Here is a 24,504-nt window from a genome sequence, read left to right on the forward strand (position 1 = left end):
TTTCGAGATACAATGAAGAAGTATTGTTTTTCCTTCATTCAAGAACTTTAAATACCAGTAAAAGAATATGTCTGTTGTTTGGATTTTATTTGCTGGCTACTGAAATTTAGGGTAACTTCTCTCATACCTTTAGCTGCTTACATATGTAAAATGGCACTATTTGACGGTATCCACTATGGCCCAGACAGGAACTCTGCTCCACTGCTGTTTTGATGGTCCATATCCTGCCTCAGTTGATTATTTCAGTAGGAAGTATTTATCACACTCATGTCTGCAGCTGGCATAAGGTACACACAGAGGTGTAGAACATGTAGGGAGTGTGTGTGCAGGCAAGGATGGAAGAGAGTAGAGGATGGAGTTATTTGCACATATAAATGAAAAAGTACAGGGTTCTTCTCTTTAGGCAAATATCTATGCTTGAGGATCTGGATTTTTTGGTTAAGATATAGAAGTGCACATAAAATACAATGTCAAGTTAAAAATATTTTTCAGTGAACTGCAATGTTTATCCAATGGCCACTACTGATTTGAAATGAAAGGATGCTATTCAAATGGGATGTTTCCAATATCACAGATTCTACCTTTTGATTTTAAGTGCAAGTTTGTACAAAGATGATCTTGTGAGTGTGTGAAGGTGAGCCTGCATGCCTGGTTGGAATTGAAAGCAAGTACACACAGTGAGAGGTTAGGAATGACTCATTTAATATTGTTACTCTCCCAAGTCCTGGGATTTTCAGGTGTTTTTACTGGCAATGAAGAGTGCAAATGACACTTGTGATGACATTGATGTCACTGGTTCACCACTGAAAACCAGTTTTGTCTTTTTTTTTTTTTGTAAGGAGGACTGTTTAACCTCTAGAACCTTAACAATGTTTCAACATTTTTTCTCTCCTAAGTACTTCTGCCTTTGTCGGTATCAAAATCTCACTCCTTGTGTAAGGAACAATGCCGAATTTAGATGTTACCTCTAGGACAGATTTATAAATGCAACTTTCTCCCATCCTCTTAAAAAGAGGCACATGGTATTATTGCAAATAACCTTTAAGATAATTAACTGACAATGTTGCAACTAGCATAAAATCTTCCTTCAGGCGACACCTAATTTAAGTGTTACTGGCACAAAGTGGAGACAGATTGCGCATCACCACTGCAATATTTACATAGCAGAAACCCACAGAGCAGGAAACGCGAGGCTCAATGATGCACTAAATTAGGAACAACCGTACTCCAGTGTTAATTTGCTTTCCATTCTATCCAAATCTCAGGTCCAGAAATCGGTACAAGCACATATACAATCTTCCACTCTTAAATGACTAAACCAGAGGAGATCTGTATACTTTCCCCTTCCAATACTAAAATAACTTGAGATTTATTTCTTCTCTCCACAAGAGCCATTTAATCAAACTGTGTTTATTTCATTACAACTTGCTCTCACTTTGATCTAAAATTATTTTTCATAAATGCTGCATCAGAGTCTATACAGAAAAACTAAAGAGATTCTATTTTCTCAAAGGCTGCCAATAGAGTTTATGAAAGAAATAAAATGAGAGACTTGAGAGTCAGTGGTAAAATACTTAGGAACATGGAAGGGCAAATTTACTTTAGGTGGGGTTTTCACTGATGAGTAAGTATTGTCCCCCCAGAACAAAACTTCCCCATCAAAATATGAGTTTTGTAAAAAAATCATTCATTGTTTTTATATTCTTCCCTATGGTATTTTAAACAACAGTTTCTTCCAAGGCATTAATAAAATATTTACCTTTCCCAGTTGTTGATGTTCTTTAAAGGCAGCGATCAGTTCCTCAGCCCACTTAATTTTTTCAGGGGAAGGAGAAAACTGCTCCTGAACGACTGCAATTTGATTAGGGTGTATCACCTGCTTGCCTACAGGAAGATTAATAATACCAGAAACACAAATCAACAAACAATATCTCAACCATGCAAGGCTTCTGAGTGCCTTACAGACTGTATATAGAATAACTCAATATTTTACATTTTAAAAAGAAAACAACAACGGGGCAGGATTTTCCACAATACCATGTAAGAACAAACAGGAAAATGGGAATAATTGTGTTTCCCATCCCACAGAAATGCCACCTTGGTGCAGACAGTCTTGCATGTTGAGTTACAGGTGGAATGACCAAGTGGCTTGTTGAATAACTGCTTTGACTGGAACTTTAAAAGATAATGTCTGTAAATGAGATTGATTATTTTGAAATAAAGTAGAAAAAACATACATTAATTCTTTCAAATTTTATAATTGGTCTTTGGCTTATTTTGTACCGTTATCCTGCCTTCCACAATTTCTGTTGAAGTAGTCTGTTGGTTTTCATGAATCAGCTGTTATAACTATATTAATATTCGATAGTGTCTCACAATAACAGTTTTTCTTTTTTTAGATATATAGTATATCATTTCTAACCCCTAATAGAAATTTAGATTTCAATGAAAAAATTTTATCCAGTACAGTAAAATAGAAGGCAGGTTTGAACAGTGTGGTCTCTAAATTACTCCATTTAAACATGTTTAAATAAAAATTACAGAAAGTTTATGTAAAAACATAACCAGATTTTCCTTTTTTTTCTTATGGAATGAAGATTGGATATTTCCCTTTTATATAGATATTTAGATACCCTAGATGAAATCTTCTCTCTGTAGTAATAGTTTTGAAAAAGCTTTATGCTTCTTTTTGAAGTTTAAGTATCTTAAATAAAAACATTGTATGAAGTTTCACAGAATTCTGTGAAATCATGCAGTCATTTAAAAAAACAGTTTAACAATCAAGGAAGAATGGAATATAATCAGGTCTTTAATAAAATGAAACATAATTTTAATGTTATAATAGTGTTGAGGTTATACTTTATTATATAATAAAAGTATGGACATATTTAGTTCTTTAAAAATTAATGTACACTTAATGATAATTTACTCTGCTAAATATTTTTGTTGACTTATCAATTTGCTTTGCTTCTGATGTAGATGTTTTAACATTTAGTCAGTAGAAATTATATCCTTGCTATTTTAAAAAAGGTTAATTCCTGTTACTGCCATTATCCTACCAAATAGAGAAAAGCACAATGTTTGTAAAAATTGTTTTAGTATTTTATGAAAAATATTTTAAATGAATAAATATAATGATATCTTTTCTTATGGTGGCATAATTAAAACATCCTCATATTGCTATTTCATCTTTAATCTGTCAGCATAACAATAAAACATTAAAACACTATATATAAAGATGCTTTAAATTATTTGAGGAATAATTTCTGGGAACAAAAATATCAGTGATGACAAATGAGAGCTTTTTTCAATAGCAGGTACTGAAATTATACTTAAGTAATCTAATACTTGTTACAGTATTATTAATAAAGGATGTCAGTTCTGGTAGTCATTTTGTACTGTTAGTCCCAAATTTTATAATTTATGTACAACATTTACACTGATGTATAAGAAGCCAGACTTCAGGAGAACTTCTTGGTATAGACACTATAATCTGAGGAACAAAACATAAACTATTTAAAATATAGTAAAACTATCGATGGCTTGCAAGCACCTATATTTTGGTACTGAGGCTAATTTTAAGGTATGTGTTAGGTTTTAGAAATTTATGAACATCCACATGTGAAGTTATCTTTTGTTGAATTTTATATACTTCAACAACTGAACATCAGACTTTAATACCATGTGGAAGCAAAGCAAATATTTTATATAGAAGAGTTGTTATTGACAAGTTACTGAGAGGGTGCAAAATTGGAAGACATTAAAATTTATGACCATGAAATCCTTTTTACAGTACCACTTGATATATCATGCTTTAAATCAATACCTGTCAAGACTTTTAGGTACTGTATGATGGTGTCATTTTTGTCTTCTACAAAAGACTACAAAAAAGAAGAGAACCTATAGAGTTTCATATTTATAATCTTTCTTCTCAGCATGTAGTACTGGAGTAACTGTGATTTACTTTTGCTTTATTTTTATAAAAATAATTCCTAAAGTTAATACCTATTTATATAGCCAATACAATGATTTAAAACCTATCTACATATATTGTGGCTCTGTGAAACAATGACTACAGAAAAAAATCTATAACCCACTGTTCCATGCATGGTTAACTTTTTAAAAACTATAACTCATTAAAATTATACATAATTTTTAAAAGTACAAAAAATCCTTATAACATAGACTGTTTCTTATTAGTGTTATGGATAACACAGTACTTTTCAACCACCTGCTTCAGATAGTATTTCCTTCCTTCCTTCCTTCCTTCCTCTCCTCCCTTTTTTGTGCAAAGCTTGAGGTATGGCATTCAAATGACAAATAATTAGGACAAACAGATCATGAGTGGCCTGAAATACTCATTAAATCATTTATTGTTTAAAAATATTATAAGTAATCTCATATCTTATCAGACTAATTACCTTTTATTGGCATGGATAAATATAATTGGGATAAAAAAAGACCTTCTTGCTAAAAACTGCAAGATGGCTTTAAGGTGTAGTTCTCTACACTTTACTGACTTGTTCAGTGAAATACATAATGGACACTGTACCTTCTGTGTCCCTCTTTCCCCGCTTCCATTTTTGTGTGTGTGTGATTTAATACTCCCTGTTGTTGAGAAACAATAGTGCCAAGCCCATAAGCTCCTCATGCTGAGTTGGGCACAGTCTAGAAATTTAAATCTGATTTGAAATAACTTGTCTTCTGTGATTGAATTAGGGACCAGTTTAACTCAGTCCTGTATCTTGGAGAAACTCCCAAACTCCTTTAAAAGTTCTGGAGCAAATATTTACCCCATAGGAAACTGAGGACACCCAGATTATCCTAAATGATGGTGGCAGAGGCCTGCATCAGTTCAGTGTTTTCTATTTTTTATTGCATTAGTGCCCATTTCATAGCAACATCTGGCTGCTTTGCAGCCAATGTCACACATTTTAGATCAACAACAACAGGGTCTATTAGATGGATTTCATGGAGTTTTTCTCCAACTTTTCCATTTGGGTCATGTCTTAAACAGTTGCTAGAAAAAGGCTGGTGACGCTCAGTCACTATTAAATGTAGGGAGGAATTATTAATAGTTTAGACGATTAAAAAATATTTCACTATAAGAGATTGCATTTATTTATTTATTAAACCAATTTGGTGAGTCACATTTTAACTCTTTATGTTAAAAACACAAAATCAAATGTCAGGGTTTATTTAATTCTAACAAAACACTTCAATTGTTTCTTAAGTCTTTCAATTTTATTTTCAGTTAAATCACCATCCATTAAGATACCTTTTACATTTAAAGTCACCTTATGAAATGTTTCTTTAGGAATCCCTAACTGGACACATTTCAAAAATATTTACCAGAGGGATAGCATGGATGCTTGTCTCTTTTCCCTATTATTTGCATACATTTCTGATCATGATATTCTTAGAACTTGCAGCAGAAGAACAAAAAGAATACAAGATTTTATAGTGTTTTTTAAACCATGGTTGCTCTTGTGTGTGTGTGCAACTGAAAACAAGTGTCCAGGCATAGAATCCTATTGTGGTTTCTCAAAATATAGGTTTCTGTTGCAAAAACACAATTTTCGGTTGCTTCCTGGGTTCCTAGGGGCCTGAGTGACCAGGTACACCAATCAACAGATATCCAGCCACCTGCGCTCCATGACTGGATTGCGAGGGACCACTGACCTGAGTGCCCACCAATGCCTGTAGGAGTTGCCAGGTGCATAGGCACTTACTGGGAGGTGGGAGAGAAAAAAAGGGGCTTTGAAGTGGCAGAAGAATAAAAACCTACTTAAGAGTGAAAAAATTTTTTTAATCACCAGAATTTTCTTTCAGAAATAAATTAACATTTTGATTACTGGAGGAAATTTTTCTTTGACCCATCAACCCAAACTGTTAAGGCAGTTCACCCCCAAACACTTTTTTCCCCTGTTTTGGTTTTGAGAGAGAAATTGATTCATCTGTTCTTCCACCTACTCATGAATTCATTGGTTGATTTCTGCATGAGCCCGGCCCAGGGATCAAATCTGCAACCTTGGTGCATCATGATGATGTTCCAACTAACTGAGCTACCTGGCCAGGCCCACCCAAAAACACGCCTATAATAGCTTCATCTCTTGCGTCGTGTCAGCAAAAACTACAACAAAATACTTAAGAGGACAGAGAAAAAAAAATCCCTAACATAAAGAGAAAATAAAATAAGTGAATTTGTTTGTTAATTGGCAGAGCCAAAGAAAAACCTGACCATTTGTTGGGCAGATTCATGCCCTGGATGGCTTTTTCATGTTTCAAATAGTGGAATAAGTATGTGAAATACCAGGCTATATTAAGAACACTAATTTCTGGTTAAATTTCTATCATTCTGGAATGCTTGCAAATCTAGACACTGCTTTCTAAGATATCATCAAGAATCATACCAGTAAATCCCATTGTAGCTCCTTCTCTGGACTGCCTGAGAAGCCCCTCTTCATCTTGAAAGTCAATGTACACCAGGTCTATGGCCTGTAGCCCAAAGGCCTTCGCTACAACAATAATCTTTTGTCGGGCATAGAGAATATCTTGGGTTTCTTTACTACTTGTTGCACCTGAAAATGGGATATTGACAGAAAAAGGTGACATTAACTTTGGAAACTGAATCCATATATATGTTATAAAAACAGTTTGTAAAAAATCTATGTTCTCCTGACATCTCCCCAGCAAAATGATTATTCAAATATAAACAAAGAGAGAGAGAGAGATTGTGGAGGCACAGTTAAATCTCATGTGTCACACTTGCAAGGCATCTTTCAGTATAATTTCTTGTGTGCGCATCAAGAAAAGGCCCGTCTGCATCTCAGGGACTAGGATCTTAAATCATTTGACAGGTCACCAATGACTCCTGGTTTGTTTTTTTACTTCTTGCCACTACTTGGAAAGTGTCAGTCTAAAGGTAGCACCACAAAAGGTGGCCGAACAGCTGTGCAAGGAAATGGTTAACTTCTCTCACTGAGCCCAGAATTTCATGTGTTGTGGTTGCATTGCTCTGTTATAACTGAGGTTCTGAGCCAAATATTGCAGCTTCAGGTTTTGGATGGAGAACTTAGGGAAACAGAAGGCAGAAAGTGTCCACTAAACTATTGCCGACTCACTCTCTTGGAAGGACTGGTATTAAAATAATTTCCTTTTTTTCACCCCAGGAGTGGGAGGGAGTGTCTGTTTATATTTGCTCAGGGAAAGCTTCTGTCTTCAGGACTCTGGGACTGAGTCTTCAGGTCACAAGGATACATTGGAAACACTTGTGTCCTTGGCATCTTTTCTAGATACACTCATAGTCTCGGTTACACATGCAATCGGACCAGAGGCATTGTGCCCAAATGATAGGGAAGATCAGTGAAAACAAGCATACTATCTCAATAAATATTTAATAATAAGAATTCTGAAATATATTTTAGGAGGAACTGAAAATCTATTTTAAATAATATTTACATACTACATTTCATACAGAAAATTATTCATTAAAGCAAATGTGAAATTGCTTTAAGTTTGTGTTAGGAGTCTTGACAGTCTTTAAACTCATGTAAAAACAAAATATTTAAGCAGTTGAGAGGTTTCACGTAATACTTATTATGAACAAAGTAGATGCCGTATATTCCTGAACATGTCTGAGGCTGCAACAGGCTTTTTATTAGTTATTTTATAAACAAATAGAAATAAGAATGTGTTTTGAAAGCAAGAGAACTATGAAGTGTCCTAAATTATCAAGAAGTATTGCCCATTCAGCTGAAAAACCATCATCATGGTTGGCAAATACTAATTGTCATGTAAATATCCGTTTCTGAAGGGGCAAAGAAAAATATACGCATATACACAGAAGGGTGAGAGAGAGGGAGATGATAGATAGATAGATAGATAGATAGACAGACAGACAGACAGATAGATATGAGTGTTTGACACCTATGCTGGCTCGAAAATCTTCTCCTCCAAAAACGACAGCATCTAGAAAAAGACCCACTTGAGGCCCAGTCTTTACTGCTTCTTCACACACTGCCTGTAAAAAAAAAGCAGAACAGAGCAAAACTCACAGAAACACACAAAAGAAGCAGCATGGTATACATTTCAGTAACGGGGGAATCCAACTCTTAATAAACACAGTTTATTTAAGACTGGCAAAAGCAGTCCTAAAAATGCAGCCCAAATTTACTCCTTTTGAAAGGTACTTAACGTTGTCCAAGATAAGTAGTTGTATATACTAGCTTTGCTTAAATGGATTTTATTAATTTAGTTATTAAAGTACATTAATATAGTTATAATGTTCAAGTTGTATTTAATACAATTTATAGAAAAACTTTGAATTAACTCATATTGATTGTACTATAAGTTATTTGTATATTTCCAAGATTTGTTTTTGCTTTAAGAGACTAAAACCATAAACATAAAGCCATAGGAGAGAAGAAAGAATTTTAAATCAACTAACTGGATTATTTGCATTAGAATCAAGATTTCTTAGTAAATGGTTTTAGGATGAAAGACATACAATACAAAAAATCTACAATGCCAGAAGGGAAAATAAAAAATACAACAAGTCATCCCAGATATATTAAGCAAATTTGACATTTCTATGTGAAATAAAGATAAGTAACATGCATTGTGGACATAACTGGGAATCTACAAAGGTGGAGCTACAACATGCCAATATATGTGGGTGAGGAAGACATGAGAAATGAGTGAGGGCACTGCTGATTAATTTCAGGGGTTGTACGTGCTTCTCAGTACATCATAGAATGATGAAACAGTACTAAAAATTATATCTTTATGTGAGTTAAGCTGCATCTAAGGGATATGTTTTGATTATATTCCCAGAATTATAGGGTGGGCTAGAAGAACTTATGGTTAGTGGTGTAAACACACTTGATCACGAGGCTTGAAGCAACTCCCCAAACATTTGCCCTCTGCCCCTCCTGCGTGGTCTCAAAGTTTCGTCTTAGAAAGTTTGCTCACATATAACCTCTCCAGTGTAGTTCAACTATCTTTTAGTTTTGTTTTTAGAGATTTCTTTTCTCCTGCTCTGAGACAAGGTGCTACGTTGATGTCCACAAGTTAGGTGGAATGTGAGGCGTACATTGGAAAACAATTTAAATGACCACTGATAAAGGGATTTTTTTTTTACAAGATAGCTATTTTTTTATTGAGGCAAACGGTTTGATGCAACTATACAATGCTGGAAAACACTTGGGTCAGATAATTTTTCTGAAGGTATATTAGGAAATATTTTATGTTCTAATGTTATAAATTGAAATAATATACCACAAATTATTGGTATATACTAACAAATAGTAATCTTATCAGTTAGATATTATGGATAATGTTGGTACAAAGAGACCAAAAAATTTCCCAATAAAAGGCAATCGTTACAAAAGAATAATTGAAAGTTAATTCATAAGAGTGACAAAATAAATTTTCATGCACATTTAATCTATAAATGTAATAATTCAAAGTATATATATACACATAGTGATTATATAATTAAAATTATTTCTAGAAATCTACAATTTAAATATTTAGGACTGGGAAGTTTTTTTCTTGCTACTTAGCCTATCTTCTAAGAGGCTTACAACCTGGTTTTGGATAATTACAGATGATAAATTGTACTCAAGGTTTATTTTGCTTATAAGTCTTTTCAGAAAGATATTTTAAGTAGATGTTAACATTGAAAAGAAGAGTTCTCTGTAGTTAATAAAATACATACATTGGGGTTTTCTTACCTTAAAATTGAGCAAACCCATTGCTGTTTCCACAAAAGGGATTAAATTCATAGGCTGTTCAAGTTTTCGGCCTTTTAAGTAGAAGGAAAATTTTTCTGAAAACTAAAATCAAAAGTGTCATAGGTGACTAGTGGGGGGAAAATGTGCAATCACTGAAATGTAGACATACAAGTAGTATTTAAATCTCTGGCCTGAGGAAGTAATATTCCAGCCTCTTTAGTCCACACAAAAGAGTTTAAAAAAAAAAGGAAAGACCAAAGAAAAAAGGTAACAAAGTTCCCACCAAACGAAATAGTAAAACCCCAAGCATTATAATATTTTTTCTAAGAGAGCAATTTGAGGCCTAGGAGCTAGAACTGGAAGGAGAGATTCTTGAGTTTAAATGTTTCCCTTGAAAACATATTTGCTTAAGACCTCTCACCCTCACTTCATTAAATGCAGGTGCTAGGCCCCTAAAACAATGCAGATTTGCCGTACCTGCCATTCTGTTTTTGTTTCATACCCAGCACTGACATCAGTGTAACTGCTCAGCAGCCTTCTACGTGGAATCCATATTATTCATTTTAGCATCGTTACCCTTTGTTCGGAAGGTTTTTCTTCATAATTTTTTAGCTTACCTAAAAAGACCTTAAAAAGGAAGTTTAATTCTTTGAAGACCAAAGCTCGCCAATTTTTTTCCATGAGACCAGTTCACAGCTAGCTCTGTGCTGTCAGTGGGGTAGCCCAAATTCCAAAATCTATCATCTGGAAATATACAAAAGCTCTTGCACAGATCTCCCTGCCCCCCTTTCAAAAGGGAAAAAACCCCACCGTACTCTAAATTGTAAATCTACTAAGTCTATCTAGATCTAATAAGATGTGGGGAGATAAAAAACAAAAACAAAAACAAAAACCCAGGTATGACAAAGATATTTTTGTAAATTAAGATGAAAATATATATATCCATTTTAAATTTAAGGAATATTCAGCCATTAATGGATATCAAAGGAAAAGGGATTTTAATCATCTCTCCATTCAGTCTCAGTTGGGTAAATCATATCTAAGAGATTTGCATAAATATAAACCATCAAAGACTTTTCATCTTCAAAGGGGGTTTCAAGACCCTATAAGCTTTGTACTGTAATCATCGCAGGTCACCACCCTGCAGGAATAGGGCTGCTATGGCAACATAAAAAAAACTAATGCTTAAGGCTTAGCATAATATTCTGACTAATAGAAAGGAAACTCATTTTAAAAGCTGGCAGCCTATTTACCCGAAGCAGGATTAGAGGTGTTATTTCCCCTTTTAGCTGCCCCCTCCTTGCCTGTGCAGCACCCCCCAAATCTAATCACTGGGATCTTTAAAAAGCTTTTGAGCAATTTGCAGTAACTTTACAATTAAGCTAAAATAAATCACAGCTTTCAGTAATGAAGAATAATTCCCAGTTGCTCCCACTGCCCCCTCCCTTCATCTGTCACCATCATCATCACCTTCTTAGTAACTTTGCAAGGAAAGGAATAACTCAACCAAAATTGCAAGAAAGAAGAGAAGGCTACAATTTAAAGGAACAAAATGTACAGTATTCCACGGAATTGAAAATAAAACATAACTTACGTCATATTTTAAGATTGAAAGTGGGTGTTACATATACAGTAGAGAAATTTTTTTCTCATTAAAAATTCTTGCAACATTATTTGCCCCCAGGCTTTGTGATATAAGTTATAACTACAAAAATCATCAACTTTAAAAGTAGTAAACGCTTTGCAATAAATCCCCTGTTCTCAGTGAGAAAAATCACAAAAGCCTTTTGTTTTTAAGCCAACGGGGACATTTAAAAATTAAATATTCTAGCCCATCCTCCTTCCCCTCCTCCCCTTCTCTCTTAAAAAACTGCATTAAGTACGCACACAAAAGGTAACTAGTGGAGAAGTTTCAATTAATTTTTTCAAAAGGAGACGATTAAATGTTTCCGGCCTGGTAAAGTGTTCATTTCAGCGAGGTGGAGGGGACCCAGGGGTTGGGGAGAGGAAAAGAGGGGAAAAAAATCACAAAGAGATTGGGGAGGAGATGAAGTAGCAGGGCTCAGCAATTCTTTCAATTCCAGTGCACACCCAATAGTGTGTTGGAAGAATGCACACTGCTCGGGATTTGTGGGAGAATTGTCCCGCGACAAAAGAGGCAGAGTCACGCTTGTTATAGTCCAATAAGCTGTGCCAGTCAAACAAGAACCCACACTATCGACAAAAGGCCAGCAAGAGATTCTCACACAAAAGAAAACAAGGAAGCCCATCTTTCAGTTGTGCATCAGGCTCTGGGTTTTATGCTTCACATAAATACAAACGGAGAGGAAAAAATAAACAGACCAAAAGACTTCTGTTAACTAGAAATCCTATTTAGATTTCAGTATGTTCCTCAAATCCAGGGATTTTAAAACAATGAACGGAAGCTGGAGTTCAAGGCTGGGGTGGGTCCTCCCTCCCAAATGAGGGTAAAATAGTGATAAATAGGCGTTAACTATGAAACCAAAAAGGAACAGTAACTTCAGATTCTATTTCAGTCAACCTAAGACACATTTGAACAGGCTAGGAACCCTTGAAGATATTAACCTAGTATGACCAGTATCCCCCAGCCTCTGAGGGATGACCTAGGAGAGAACTCCAGTGTAGAAATTAAACATGGTCCGGGAACACTGGTCTTCAAGAAGGCACCAACACGGAGCTGTCCCACTGAAAAATAATGGCTGTTACATGTGTAATTCTAAATTTTCTAGTGGCTGCATTAAAAGAGTAAAATGAAACACGTGACTTTAATTTTAATAATGTTAAAATTAACAATATATCCTAAATATTATCATTCAAATTTATATCAATATAAAAATTACAGAGATAATTTACATTTTAATGGGGGTAGAGTAGGGAGACTATGGAATTTTTAAAATCCTGTGTGTATTTTACACTTCCTGGACATCTCAATTTGGCCTTACCACATTTCCAGTGCTCCGTAGGGACATGTGGCAGGCAGCCACACGTTGGAAAGCACAGGTCCAACTTATCTACCTGCCATTAAAAAGGTGAGCAGTTTCCTCAGGAATTACAACAACTCAGTGTATTGCTACAGTTGCAGCCATAGCCTTAGAGTAATCCCAGATGTGGCATCAAAATCACCACTGGCCACTTGCCCTTACCATGCTTCCAGCACTTACGTGTCATAGGCCCTCTCCCATGGAGAGGCACAGTGGAATGTTAGTTTATTCATCAGAGATCTGTAGAATCAGAGTAACCCTAAATAAAATCTTGCCGACCCCCACTTTAACAATGAAAACAATCATAGTATAATTAGGCCCATTTCAAAGTTTTCTTAAGTAATTTGACATGCCAGGTTTTTATTGGCTGAAAAGTCTGTCATGAAACACAAACACACCTGTCAGCAATTTAAAAAGGAAGAACTAGAGAACTGGCCAGGAAATAATATCTGTGCTAATTAAAACCACTGATTAAAAGCTTCCTGTTTATTCCTCTGTTTGCCCTAAGGAGTAACCTTTACCTCTCCTCCTCTAGGTTCAGTTTTTCATTTGCGTCTATGATCTCTTCCAATGAATCTGGCTGGATAAGGGCCATTTACATCACTGTTCTCCTAGGTGGAGGGGTAGGGCTTGGCAGGGTTTAAGAAGGATCCAATTCTTAGGCAAGCTAGTTTTCACTGTCTGCTCTGTAAGGCCTACTGCAGATGCTGTGTTATCCAAACCACAAATCTGATTAGGGAACAGAAGCATCATTTCAAGAGTAGAATTGTCCCATAGAACACTTTGGGCAAAGCCAGGTTCTCTTTGAGTTAAGAATATGGTCTCTTGAGCTCATTTCTTTTTCTGAATTCCTGTTCTGCTCTGTGTATATATTTTCAAAACCAGAAACACTCAAAAGCTCCCTTTCTGCTGCTGTTTCCTAGACAGTCCTGAATCTTTAATTAAAGCAAAGTTTAGTGTCCCTGGCTGGGTATAACTCAGTTGGTTTCAGTATCATCCCAAAATGCCTAGGGTGAGGGTTTGATCCCTGGTCAGGGCACATATAAGAAAGAATCAACCAATGAATGCGTAAGTAAGTAGAACAACAAATTGATGTTCCCCTCTCTCTCTTCTTTTACCTCTCTCCCTCTAAAACCAGTAAATAAGCAATAAAATAAAGCTAAGGATTAGCTACTCACCCACTGGATTTCTTCAGGACCTTCCACCTTTGGTAGCATTAGGCTGGAAGGAAGGACCTGGGATTGCAAGAGGGCCTCCAGGTCTTCTTCAGCCAGACCACTGGACACTGAGTTGATTCTCACACATGTTTCAGTTGGGCCCAGATCAAAGTCTTCAAGAGTTTTTACTATTCTTAACCGAGCTTCATTCTGTGTTGATAAAATGTATCTCCTGTGACACTGTTATGCAGTTTCAGAGCCTGAGCACATTACTATATCTACAAATTCCCTGTCTACCAAATAAGTGGTATTTGAAATAAGACATCCAATCTGATTGGTAAAGTGATTGATTTCCAGACTTCATTCAAGGTGACTATAACATAGGTGATGGCCCCTGCAATGCCTACCTATTGTGGACTGCTCTGCCTGATTTCAGGAATTGTAACTCCTACCCGCTATGGCTAAGGATGAGTCAGCGACCTCTGGAATGTGAACCACAGGAGACAAAGTTGTCTCTGGTAGCAAATGCTGCCTCCAAAGCATGGTTGGAAGTCCTTGACAGGTACGACCCCTCAGAGAGGAGCAACCTAGGCCAGACCCAATCACTTGGCAGGCCATCATGGAAGGACTCGGGGGTGCTGTAACAGAGAGCAGTGGACTCTCACTCCCCAGCTTTGACATAGCCCAAGTCCCCAAGTCCTCTGGGAGAAGTGCTTCCTGGCTCTAATCCCCTTAAGCCTGAATACCTGATAGGGAGGGGCACAGCTCCCTGTATTGCCTAGAGCGTGTCCTCGGGGAAAAATCTGGCATCACAAAGAATTCCTGAAAAACCTGTGAAATCCGCTCTGCTGAGTGCTTTTATTCATGTTAAGGATTAGAGCAGGAAACCCTAAAACTGTGTTCCTGACAGACTCTGACTCAGACTAAGCCCTCAGATTTCTTTGAAATGTTATCTACTGTTTGATCCTTGCTGCCCTGTATTCCTGTGTATTACAACCCAATAAAAGCCCTTGGAGAAAGGGGCTCAACGTCTTTTTCCCCTGAGAAACTGCCCATCACTCCAGGCCTTTTTCCTCTGGGAAACTGGCCACCTCTCCTCCCCAAGCACATCATGTCTCTGTTATGTTTACTCTCATCTGTGGCACACAGGGGGACTTGCAAGGAAAGTCACCCCCACACCTACTAGCATACTCCTAAATAATGATGTCACCTTGCTCATTAGTATTACTTTTCAATTGCAAAGGAAAGTTAATTGATAGGTAACATTTATTGAGAATTTACTAAGAACTAGGCATGGTTCTAAGTCTTCTGACTACAATTTCTCACCTAATAAATATGAGAAGCTAGATAACATGGGCAATGGCAGTCTCATCTGTCCGCATAGTCATATTAGGGAAGATTTGTTTTTCCACATGCTTCATGCATTTTCATTCACTTAGATTTTTATTGCAACTTAGTTGAATCTTGACATTCAATTAGGAAGGCAGTCACAGGAAAATGACACTCCACACTACAAATAAGCTCCAACTTGTTCAGATGGAAGGAAATAGTATCACTAAGAAACCCTTTTGTGAAGTGGTAGCCACTTTTTCCCTTTGATTTGACAGTCTTTGCTCCATTTAAGGACAGCTGAAATGTTGAAAGTTTGCTTTAGTATTTGAACTGTCCTCAGAAAAACTGTATGAAACCAAATGTGTTATTCATTGGCTTTGAGCTGGGTTGATGACAGGGAGGGAGGGAGGGAAAAGAGTGCATTTTCATTGAGAGGGTGGTGTTTGGAGTTGAGAAAAAAGCACTTTTGGGTCATTACTTCCTGTCAATTTCAGTTTCAAAAACAAATTCCCTCAACTTGCCAACAGCCTTCAATAAATTTTCTTTGTCAGAATGAATATGTATCACAAGTAGTTTCATTTGGAAAGGGTTTTTATGATACTAATAAAACTTTAAAGCTTCTCACTGCTCATGAATGTGGTTTTTTAAAAAAGTCTTAACAATATGCAACCATTTGAACAGCAGTGCTTATCTAAGAAAAATAGCAAACCAAAATGGAGACAAAAAAAAGAACTGTTTGAGCTGATATTGAATCAAAGTCTAATCAACAAGACCAGCCAGGATGGCTTGTAGGTCTACAACCTGGTGGAAGCAGGGAAGGCTTCCAAATGTGGTCTGAGTTAAACAGTGTGAGAAAACAGTAGCTTAGAGTTGTCAGGTCAGGTGGAAACAGGGTACACAAGACCAGTTTAAGACAGTTCTGTGGAGTCCAGATTTACAGAGATCTGACTGCCAGTAATTATACCAAGCTTAGGGAAAAGTAAGAGAGTGCTGACACTAGCTAAAGTGAGGGATGATGCAGCCAGCATTGGCTTGGTTTCACACCATGCTGTTGGCCATTCCACAGCTATAAAACTCATCCACTGCTCTACAATACCCTCTTGTCACATCCACTAAATATGAAAATCCTGAAGGTGAAGAGCAGAAGTTCACTTGATCAATATCATGGTTCCAAGGCTGCCTAGAATTGGTGAGAGAAATGTTTTCAACTCTTTGGCAGTGTGTGTATTAGATCCATGGCTTTCAGAGAACCTGAAATGTGTTGTGCTCTGTGTAGCCTGCACAACTACAAACTTAGATTGCTGTAGCCCATAAACATTTCAACTTGCAGGATTTCTTTCAATAGCAGCTCTGGCTTGTGAAGGGTCTGTTGGGACAGAGTGAATGGAAAATGGAAGGGAAGTAATTAGATCACTTAGCCTGAAATACATTTTAAAGCTAGAGTTATCTGAATCTGCATCTTCCTTCTCTAATCTGCATGTGTGCTCAACTTCTTCAATTGTTAATGTTGGTGTCAAACAAAATGTGACCTCTACGCTGTAGCTTTTTGTTGTTTCACTTGGATTGAAGGAGATTGTTTGTTCAAAGTTCATGTTCTAAACCAGTTTATGATTTTTATCTAAAGTCAGATTGTCATGGTTTCAGCACATTCTGGTTTACTTAGTAAAATTCTGCACTTGTGCAATTGGCTGCAAATGAAGTACCTAATTCCAACGTTAGGCATAATCTGATTAGTACTGTTCCTGTTATAATAATGAGCAGCAAACAATCAGCATTTTATTAGACTTTTTTTCTCTTTGTGGCTCAGAATTAAAACCAAGTTCTTTCCACTTCATCATTCTGTACCTTTCAAAAAAAAAAAAGATGGCTGGACATATATTGTCACACAACACCCTTATTAACAGGCTGTAGCTTGTTGAAATTTACATAAATTAAGTGTGCATCCCTCTGCCATGTATCCCAAAATGTCCAGCTTCACTGAAACCAACCAACAAGCATGTTGATTTTTTTTCTTTTTGGTAGTTTAATGGTGAAGTATGTTACTGTGCTAGCAAACACGCCCATGCCATCTGTTGGATGAGAGGAAGGCAGTTTCTAAGAGCAATTAAGTTTAAGTTCTGGGTGTTCAGTTGGAGAGAGCCACAGTCCACCCAGTTGTGAAAAGAAAGAAATTGTGTTCATTCTGTTCTCTGCCTCTCCTTCTCTGTCCTCTTTCCCTCTCCCTTACACATACCTCACTTCTTGCAACCATTTCTTTCTCATTTCTATCTCCTCACTCCCTTTCACATTTCTGGCTTTTTCTCTGGCTCCTGTTTGGCCCTGACCATCCTTTAATTTCCATCTTGTTAGGGGGATTAGTAAAACACAGACCAGTAGAAACCATCTTTTTAGAAGGGCTAGTTGAGTAATCTACTAAGATTATTTGCTGCTGAGTGCTCCCTGGAGAAAGAAGGAAATGAAAATGAAAGCAAAAAGAGGCCACTCAAAACAGGCCTTTTTTCGTCATAATCTGGTAGCAAAATAGGTTGTTCAAAATGAAGTTTAGAAGGAACAGCATTCTAAACATGCCAACACTACAAGATGGCTTTGGTAAATTATTTCTCATGTAGGATGAATTTGTCCCCCTAAGATCTGACAACCTGGAAAAATCAGAATAATGGAATGAAGGCCTTTACCAACAATTACATTAGGTTTTTGCGGAGACTAATCACCATAGTGTGCTCTGTAGCATGTTCAATTCCAGAGGTGGGCTCTGCAGATATCACACAGAAAGTCAGCATTGATCAGAATCTTCACAGGCTCTGTACTAAAGGGCGGTGGTACCAAAGTTCTGGCATTCGATCAACATTTTGTGCCATGGGCTGCTCAGTGCATTGGACCAGTGGCTAATAAACTTGTCCTTCCTTATACATAAGTCACCATATTATGTGACTCTGTCTGGGCCAGGAACAGAGACTGGGTTCTTATCACCTGGAGAAGAAACATGCTCCAGTGACGTAAGAGAGCGGATAAATCAACCATCACCAAGACCTGAAGACTCCAAAATTAAAGAAGAAAATATGCATCCAGTTGGTTCAATTGGCACCCATTAAAGCTAATAACTAATCATCCTCACAAGTTCCTAGCTCAGAATGATCAAATCTGCAAAGAAAACAACATCCGTCCACTTTTACACTCCAGTGGAAGAGGTGGTCCCTCGCGGCAGGGTGGCACAGTCTCGCCATCTGGAGAATAAATCGAGTGTGAAGTACAGTATAGTTTGGGACCAAGCTCCGTGGCGGCAGCTCAGCAGTCAGTTCATTAGTTCCAAACTTCCAGGGATTAGAGCACCATCAATTCTACTGTCGGATAGGAAGAGACAGACAGGATACGGGATTCAAGGAGGATCGTGACAACCAGGAGGAGCCCCTTGGGCTTATTTATAAAACTACAAAGTATAAACAGACCTAAATAAGTGTCTTAAATAACAGCATTATCACAGTTTCATAACATCTGAATTAACACCTTTTCCTTCTTCCTCCCCCTCCCCCCAACATGCATTGAATATATAGTCGTTTTATATAGGAAATTGCAAAGATGACCCTGGATGCAACAGGAGCAATGAGAAAGAAAGCTGTGCAGCAGAACTGAGATTTGGTAATTAAGAAATATGAAAGACTTTCTAGACTCAAGGGAGATGCATAACATTTGTGACTTTTAAAAATGTGTAATTAATATTTTCATCCTGCAAAAGGCAAATTGCTATGCCACATATCTGAAAGCACTAGTGAATTCTATCTTTTCTGAATTTGTCTTTCATCTCATTTTCATTTTACCTAATTCCTAAAATGATGTCATAGTCATGGTGTAAAGTAAATTTTGGGAAGAAGAGCTAGATATCAGCATCGATGTGAAATTACTTTTTGAAAGATTTGAGAATATTTGGCCTAAAATAAATTCTGAGGCCTCCTTTTTTATGTACCTTTTTATATGTTTATATTAAAAAATAGAGGTGTTTGTGACATAAAATATGTCATCACTAGTAAATTATAGTTTTGTATTTTTACTATAAATATATAAAATTTATTATAATCACAGAGACTTGTAGTGACTGCATTGGAAAAAAGGCAAATAAATTCCCATTACTTATTACAACCTGGTAGTGATAGTGTTGTTTTTTATATCCCATGAATTTTTCACATGAAAAACAAATCTTGGTTTGCCTGTTTTTTAAAACAAAATCTACCACACTATTGAATATACTATGAGTTAACTGGTTTAAAATTTCATTCATTGGTAACACCAAAGGCACAGGTAATATAATAAAAAAATAAACCAATTGGACCTCATGAAAGTTGAAATATTTTTAAAACTTTAAATAGGCAGCCCACTAATGGGAGAAAATATTTGCAAATCATATATCTGATAAGTAATTAACATCTAATACATATATATAACTCCTAAAAGTCATCAACAAACAAAAATAATTTTAAAATGGGAAAAGGACTTGAATAGAATTTCTTCAAAGAAGATAGATATACAAATGGCCAATATACACACAAAAAGATCATTGATCACTAGGAAGGTGCAAGTCAAAACTACAACAAGATGCCACCACATCCATTAGGATGGCTACTATTAAAAAAAAAAACAAAGCCGAAAATAACAAGTGTTTGTGAGGATGTGGAGAAATTAAAACTTGGGCACTACTGGTAAGAATGTAAAATGTTACAACCACTACAGAAAATAGGGGGGCAGTTCCTCAAAAAATTAAAAATAGAATTACCATATCATCCAGCAATTTCACTTCTTGGGTATATACTCAAAACAACCGAAGACAGGTTTCAGAGAGATTATTTGTACACACATGTCTGTAGCAGCAATGTTCACAATGGCTAAAATGTGGAAGCAACTCAAGTAGCCATTGATAGAAGGATGGATAAGCAAAATGTGTTTTATACATAAAATGGGAATATTATTCAACGTTAAGAAGGAAGGAAATTCTGACACATGCTACGAATGGATAAACACTGAGGGCATTATGCTAAGTCACAGAAAAACAAATACTAGATGGTTCCACTTATGTGAGTTACTTGGTCAAAATCATAAAGACAAAGTAGAATGGTGGTTGGGAGGGCATGAGGGAGGGGTGGAATGGGAGTTACTGTTTAATGGGTACAGAGTTTCAGTTTTACAAGATGAAAAGGACTATGGAGATTGATAGTGACAATGGTTACATAGCCATGTGGGTGTAAGTAATAACCACTGAACAATGTACTTAATAATGGTTAAGATAGTATCCTTTGTTATATGTACTTTACCACAATTAAAATAGGTAAAAAATTCACTCCAAAAATTAGTACATTTCATAGAATATTACATGTTTACTCTGAAAACATAGGTCTTGTTAGAGCAAAGTTTCTGATGTGTTAATTATGAAGGATACATTAATACATAGGTTTATAGTAGAATGTTTCAATCAACATTCATTAAAAAAAAAACTAAGCCTAAGGATGTATATGGATGGATGACTTATGATATGTAATTGGCATTTCTGTCCCTGAGAGTTAATGGAAATAGAAAAATCTCTATAAAATATAATAAATCTATTAATATATTAAGTTTATAATATGTATTAAAATAATTCCTTTTGAAGGTCTCTGTGCAATTAAAATATCTTTAAAAGACATTAAAACAATGGCCCTGACCAGTGTGGCTCAGTTGGCGGAGCATTGTCCTGCAAGGTGAAAGGTCACCAGTTTGATTCCTGGTCAAGGCACATGCCTGAGCTGCAGGCCCAGTCCCCAGTTGGGGTGCAGTTGGGGTGTGTGCAAGAGGCAATTGATTGATGTTTCTCTATAAATCAATGTTATCTCTCCCTCTTTTTCTTCCTCCCTTTCCCTCTCTCTAAAAATAAAGAAACAAAATCTTACAAAAAAGACATTAAAACAGTGGCTTAAATTTGTCAGGCATTCCTAGACTTTTGTCAAAATTCACAGAATGTACACTTCAAATTTGTGCATTTCATTGTATATAAATTTTACCACAAAAGGACAAAAAGAACGGTGAACAAATGTTGAACTCCAGTCAATGACATGCACACAGTGTATTTAAGGGGAAGTGTACTGCTGTTCTCTGCAACTTACTTTGAAATGAATTTTAAAAAGTAAATGAACATAACTAAAACAAATACAAAAAACAATGAATGCCAAGTGTAATTTTTTAAAAAGTAAATGAATTGATGGATGGGTAGAGGGAAAGATGGATAGATATAGATTAAAGCAGGAAGAGTAAAACATTAATGGGAGAATACATGGAGGTAGATACATGGAAATTCCCTGTATAATCTTTCAACTTTTCTGATGTTGGAAATTTTTGTGTAAAATTTTCTAAAACAATGAAAAACACATCTAAAATGTTGTTAATTTCTAGAGCTGGTTGATGAGTAGTACATAGGGGCTCTTTACACTATTCTCTTTACATTTGCATACATTTTAATATTTCCACAATAAAATTTTAAACAATGGTTAATGATTTGAACTTCATTTTACTTGTTATTTGTGTGCAATAATTTTGTGGAAGATTATTTTTAGATGTGATTTTTTTGCTAACAGGTTTAAAATTCAAATGGCATATAATGCACCCACTTAAAGTAGAAAATTCAATTGCTGTTAGTGTATTTACAGAGTTGAGCAACCACTGTCACAGCCAACATTAGAATATTTTTATCATTCCAAAGAGAAACCCTATACTCTGTATAAGTCACTCCCATTTCTCTTAACTCTGGGCAATGACTGATCTGCTGTGTTTTTCTATAGATTCACTTCGGACATTTCATAGACATGGACCTTTCATAGACAAAGAATCATGCAATATACAGTTTTCTTGTGACTGGTTTCTTTTACTTAGTACAATCATGTTGTAGCATGTATCAGTATTTTCTCCCTTTTTTATTGCCAAATAATATTTCATCGTATAGATATACTACTTTTGTTTAGTTGTTACTAGTTAGTGGATATATGGTTTGTTTCCATTTTTGGCTATCAGGAGACATGTTCCTAAGAACATGGATATATGGTTTGTTTCCATTTTTGGCTATCAGGAGACATGTTCCTAAGAACATGCATGTACAAATGTTTGTGTGGAATGTTTCCATTTCTCTTGGACACATACCTAGGGGAAATTAGAATTGCTGGGCCACATGGTAACTCTATGTTCAATTTTCTGAGGAACTGTTAATCGTTATGGAAGTGACTGTGTCATTTTACATTCCCACAAGTAGTGTAAGCAGGTTCCAATGCTCTACATCCTCACCATCACTTGTTATGATCCTTTCAATTACAGCTATCCTAGAGGGTGTAAAGTGTTTCTCACTGTGCTCACTATGGTTTTGACTTGCATATCCCTGTTGGCTAATGATGTTGAGTATCTTTTCATGTGCTATTGGCCATTTTTTCTATCTTCTTTGGAAAAATGTCTTTGCAAATCCTTTGCTCATTAAAAAAAGTTGTGATAAATACATATAAAATTTTCCATTGTAACTATTTTAAGTGTACTTTTCAGTGGTCTTAATTACATTTACAGTGTGGTAAAACCATCACCACTAATTCCAAAACATTTTCATCACCTCAAACCCAAACTCTGTAACCATTTTGCAATAATTCCTCAGTCCCTCCTTCCCCTTAGCCTTGGTAACCTCTAATCTGCTTCCTGTATCTGTGCATTTGTCTATTCTAGGAGTTTCATATAAGTGAAACCATATAATATTTGTCCTTTTGCATCTAGTTTGTTTCACTTAGCATCATAATATCTTAAGGTCCATTCATGTTGTGGCATGTGTCTGAATTCTATTCTTTTTTATGGCTGAAAATATTCTACTGTGTGTGTGTGTGTGTGTGTGTATGACACTTTATAATTCCATTAATCTCTTAATATACATTTGGGTTGTTTCTACCTTTTGGTTATTGTGAATAATACTAATATACTGGCCTATAAGTGGCTTTTGGAATCCCTGTTTTCAATTATTTTGGGCATATATCTAGTAGTAGAATTGGTAGGCCATATAGTAATTCTGTTTTTAACATTTTGAGGAACTGACAGATTATTTTCCACAATTTTGTTGCATCGTTTCACATTCCAATCAGCAATGTACCAGAGTTCCAATTTCTCCACATCTTTAATAACACCTGTTATTTTCTATTCTATTTATTTGCTTTATTTGAAATAGCCATCCTAGTGAGTGATATATGGTATCTTACTGTGGTTTTGATTGTACTTCTCTAATGACTAATGACACTGAGCATCTTTTCATATGTATACTTTTACAGAAATGCCTATTCTAATCTTTTGCTCATTTTAAAAAATTGGGTTGTCTTTTTGTTGTTGAGTTATGAGTGTCTTTTATACATTATGGACTTCAGATATATGATTCCCAAATATTTTCTATAGGCTGTCATTTCACTTTCTTCAAGGTATCCTATGAAGCAAAAATTTTTCTAATTTTGCTGAAGTTCAATTTATCCATTTTTTTCTTTTGCTGCTTGTGCTTTCATTACCACTTTTTGAGATTACCGCCTAATCCAAGCTCATGAAAATTTACAACGATGAAATTCAAGATGGAGGCATAGGTAGAAATGCTTTGCTTCCTAGCACAACCAAAAGAAGGACAACAACCAATTTAAAAACAACAATAAAAAAAAACCCAACCAGAACTATCAGAAAATCAAACTGCATGAAAGTCTGCCAACCAAGGAGTTAAAGAAGAAACATTCATCCAGACTTGTAGGAGTGGTGGAGATGGGAGGCTGGGATGGAGAAGACACGTGGTAAGGCTTGGTGGAGTGAGGCAGGTGAGACAGTAGCTGGTGGATAGGATTTTCCAAATTCGTGTGTGGATAAGCCACAAGGAACAACTGGGAAGTGAGACAAACCCACCAAACCCAGGGTTCCAGCACCAGGAAATAAAGCCCCCAAACCTCTGGCTGTAAAAATTTGTCGGGGCTGTGGTGGTGCGAGAACTCCCAGTCTCACAGGAGAGTCCACTGGAGAGGCCCACAGGATCACAGGATGCTAGAATGTACAAAAACCGATGTACCTGGGAATCAGCACCTGAAAGGGCGCTTTCTGCTTGTGGGAAGTGAGGGAAGTGACAGAGAGCTGGGCGAGAGCGCAGCAAGGGCTATTGTTCTTTATCTTACCCCTTCCCCACATACAGCACCACAACACAGTGAAATGGGTTTCCTGGCCCTGGTGAATACCTAAGGTTCTGCCCTTTACAATATAACAGGTGTACGGAGA

The 24,504-nt window shown here is 36.3% G+C and overlaps 1 protein-coding gene across 1 annotated transcript in view; it reads right to left on the minus strand.

Moving 5' to 3' along the window:
• Positions 1–24,504, minus strand: part of CLYBL (citramalyl-CoA lyase) — a 271,761-nt gene that overhangs the window by 21,245 nt on the left and 226,012 nt on the right. The window contains exons 3-7 of the mRNA XM_037065807.1: positions 13,918–14,106; positions 9,738–9,839; positions 7,930–8,023; positions 6,414–6,581; positions 1,760–1,884 (exon numbers count right to left, since the gene is read on the minus strand). Of these exons, the coding sequence (XP_036921702.1) occupies positions 1,760–1,884; positions 6,414–6,581; positions 7,930–8,023; positions 9,738–9,839; positions 13,918–14,106 (678 nt within the window). The remainder of the gene's footprint in view (positions 1–1,759; positions 1,885–6,413; positions 6,582–7,929; positions 8,024–9,737; positions 9,840–13,917; positions 14,107–24,504) is intronic.

Source organism: Sturnira hondurensis, unplaced genomic scaffold, assembly GCF_014824575.4.
Source record: "Sturnira hondurensis isolate 20B ecotype Veracruz unplaced genomic scaffold, ASM1482457v3 Scaffold0016184, whole genome shotgun sequence".
NCBI lineage: Eukaryota > Metazoa > Chordata > Mammalia > Chiroptera > Phyllostomidae > Sturnira > Sturnira hondurensis.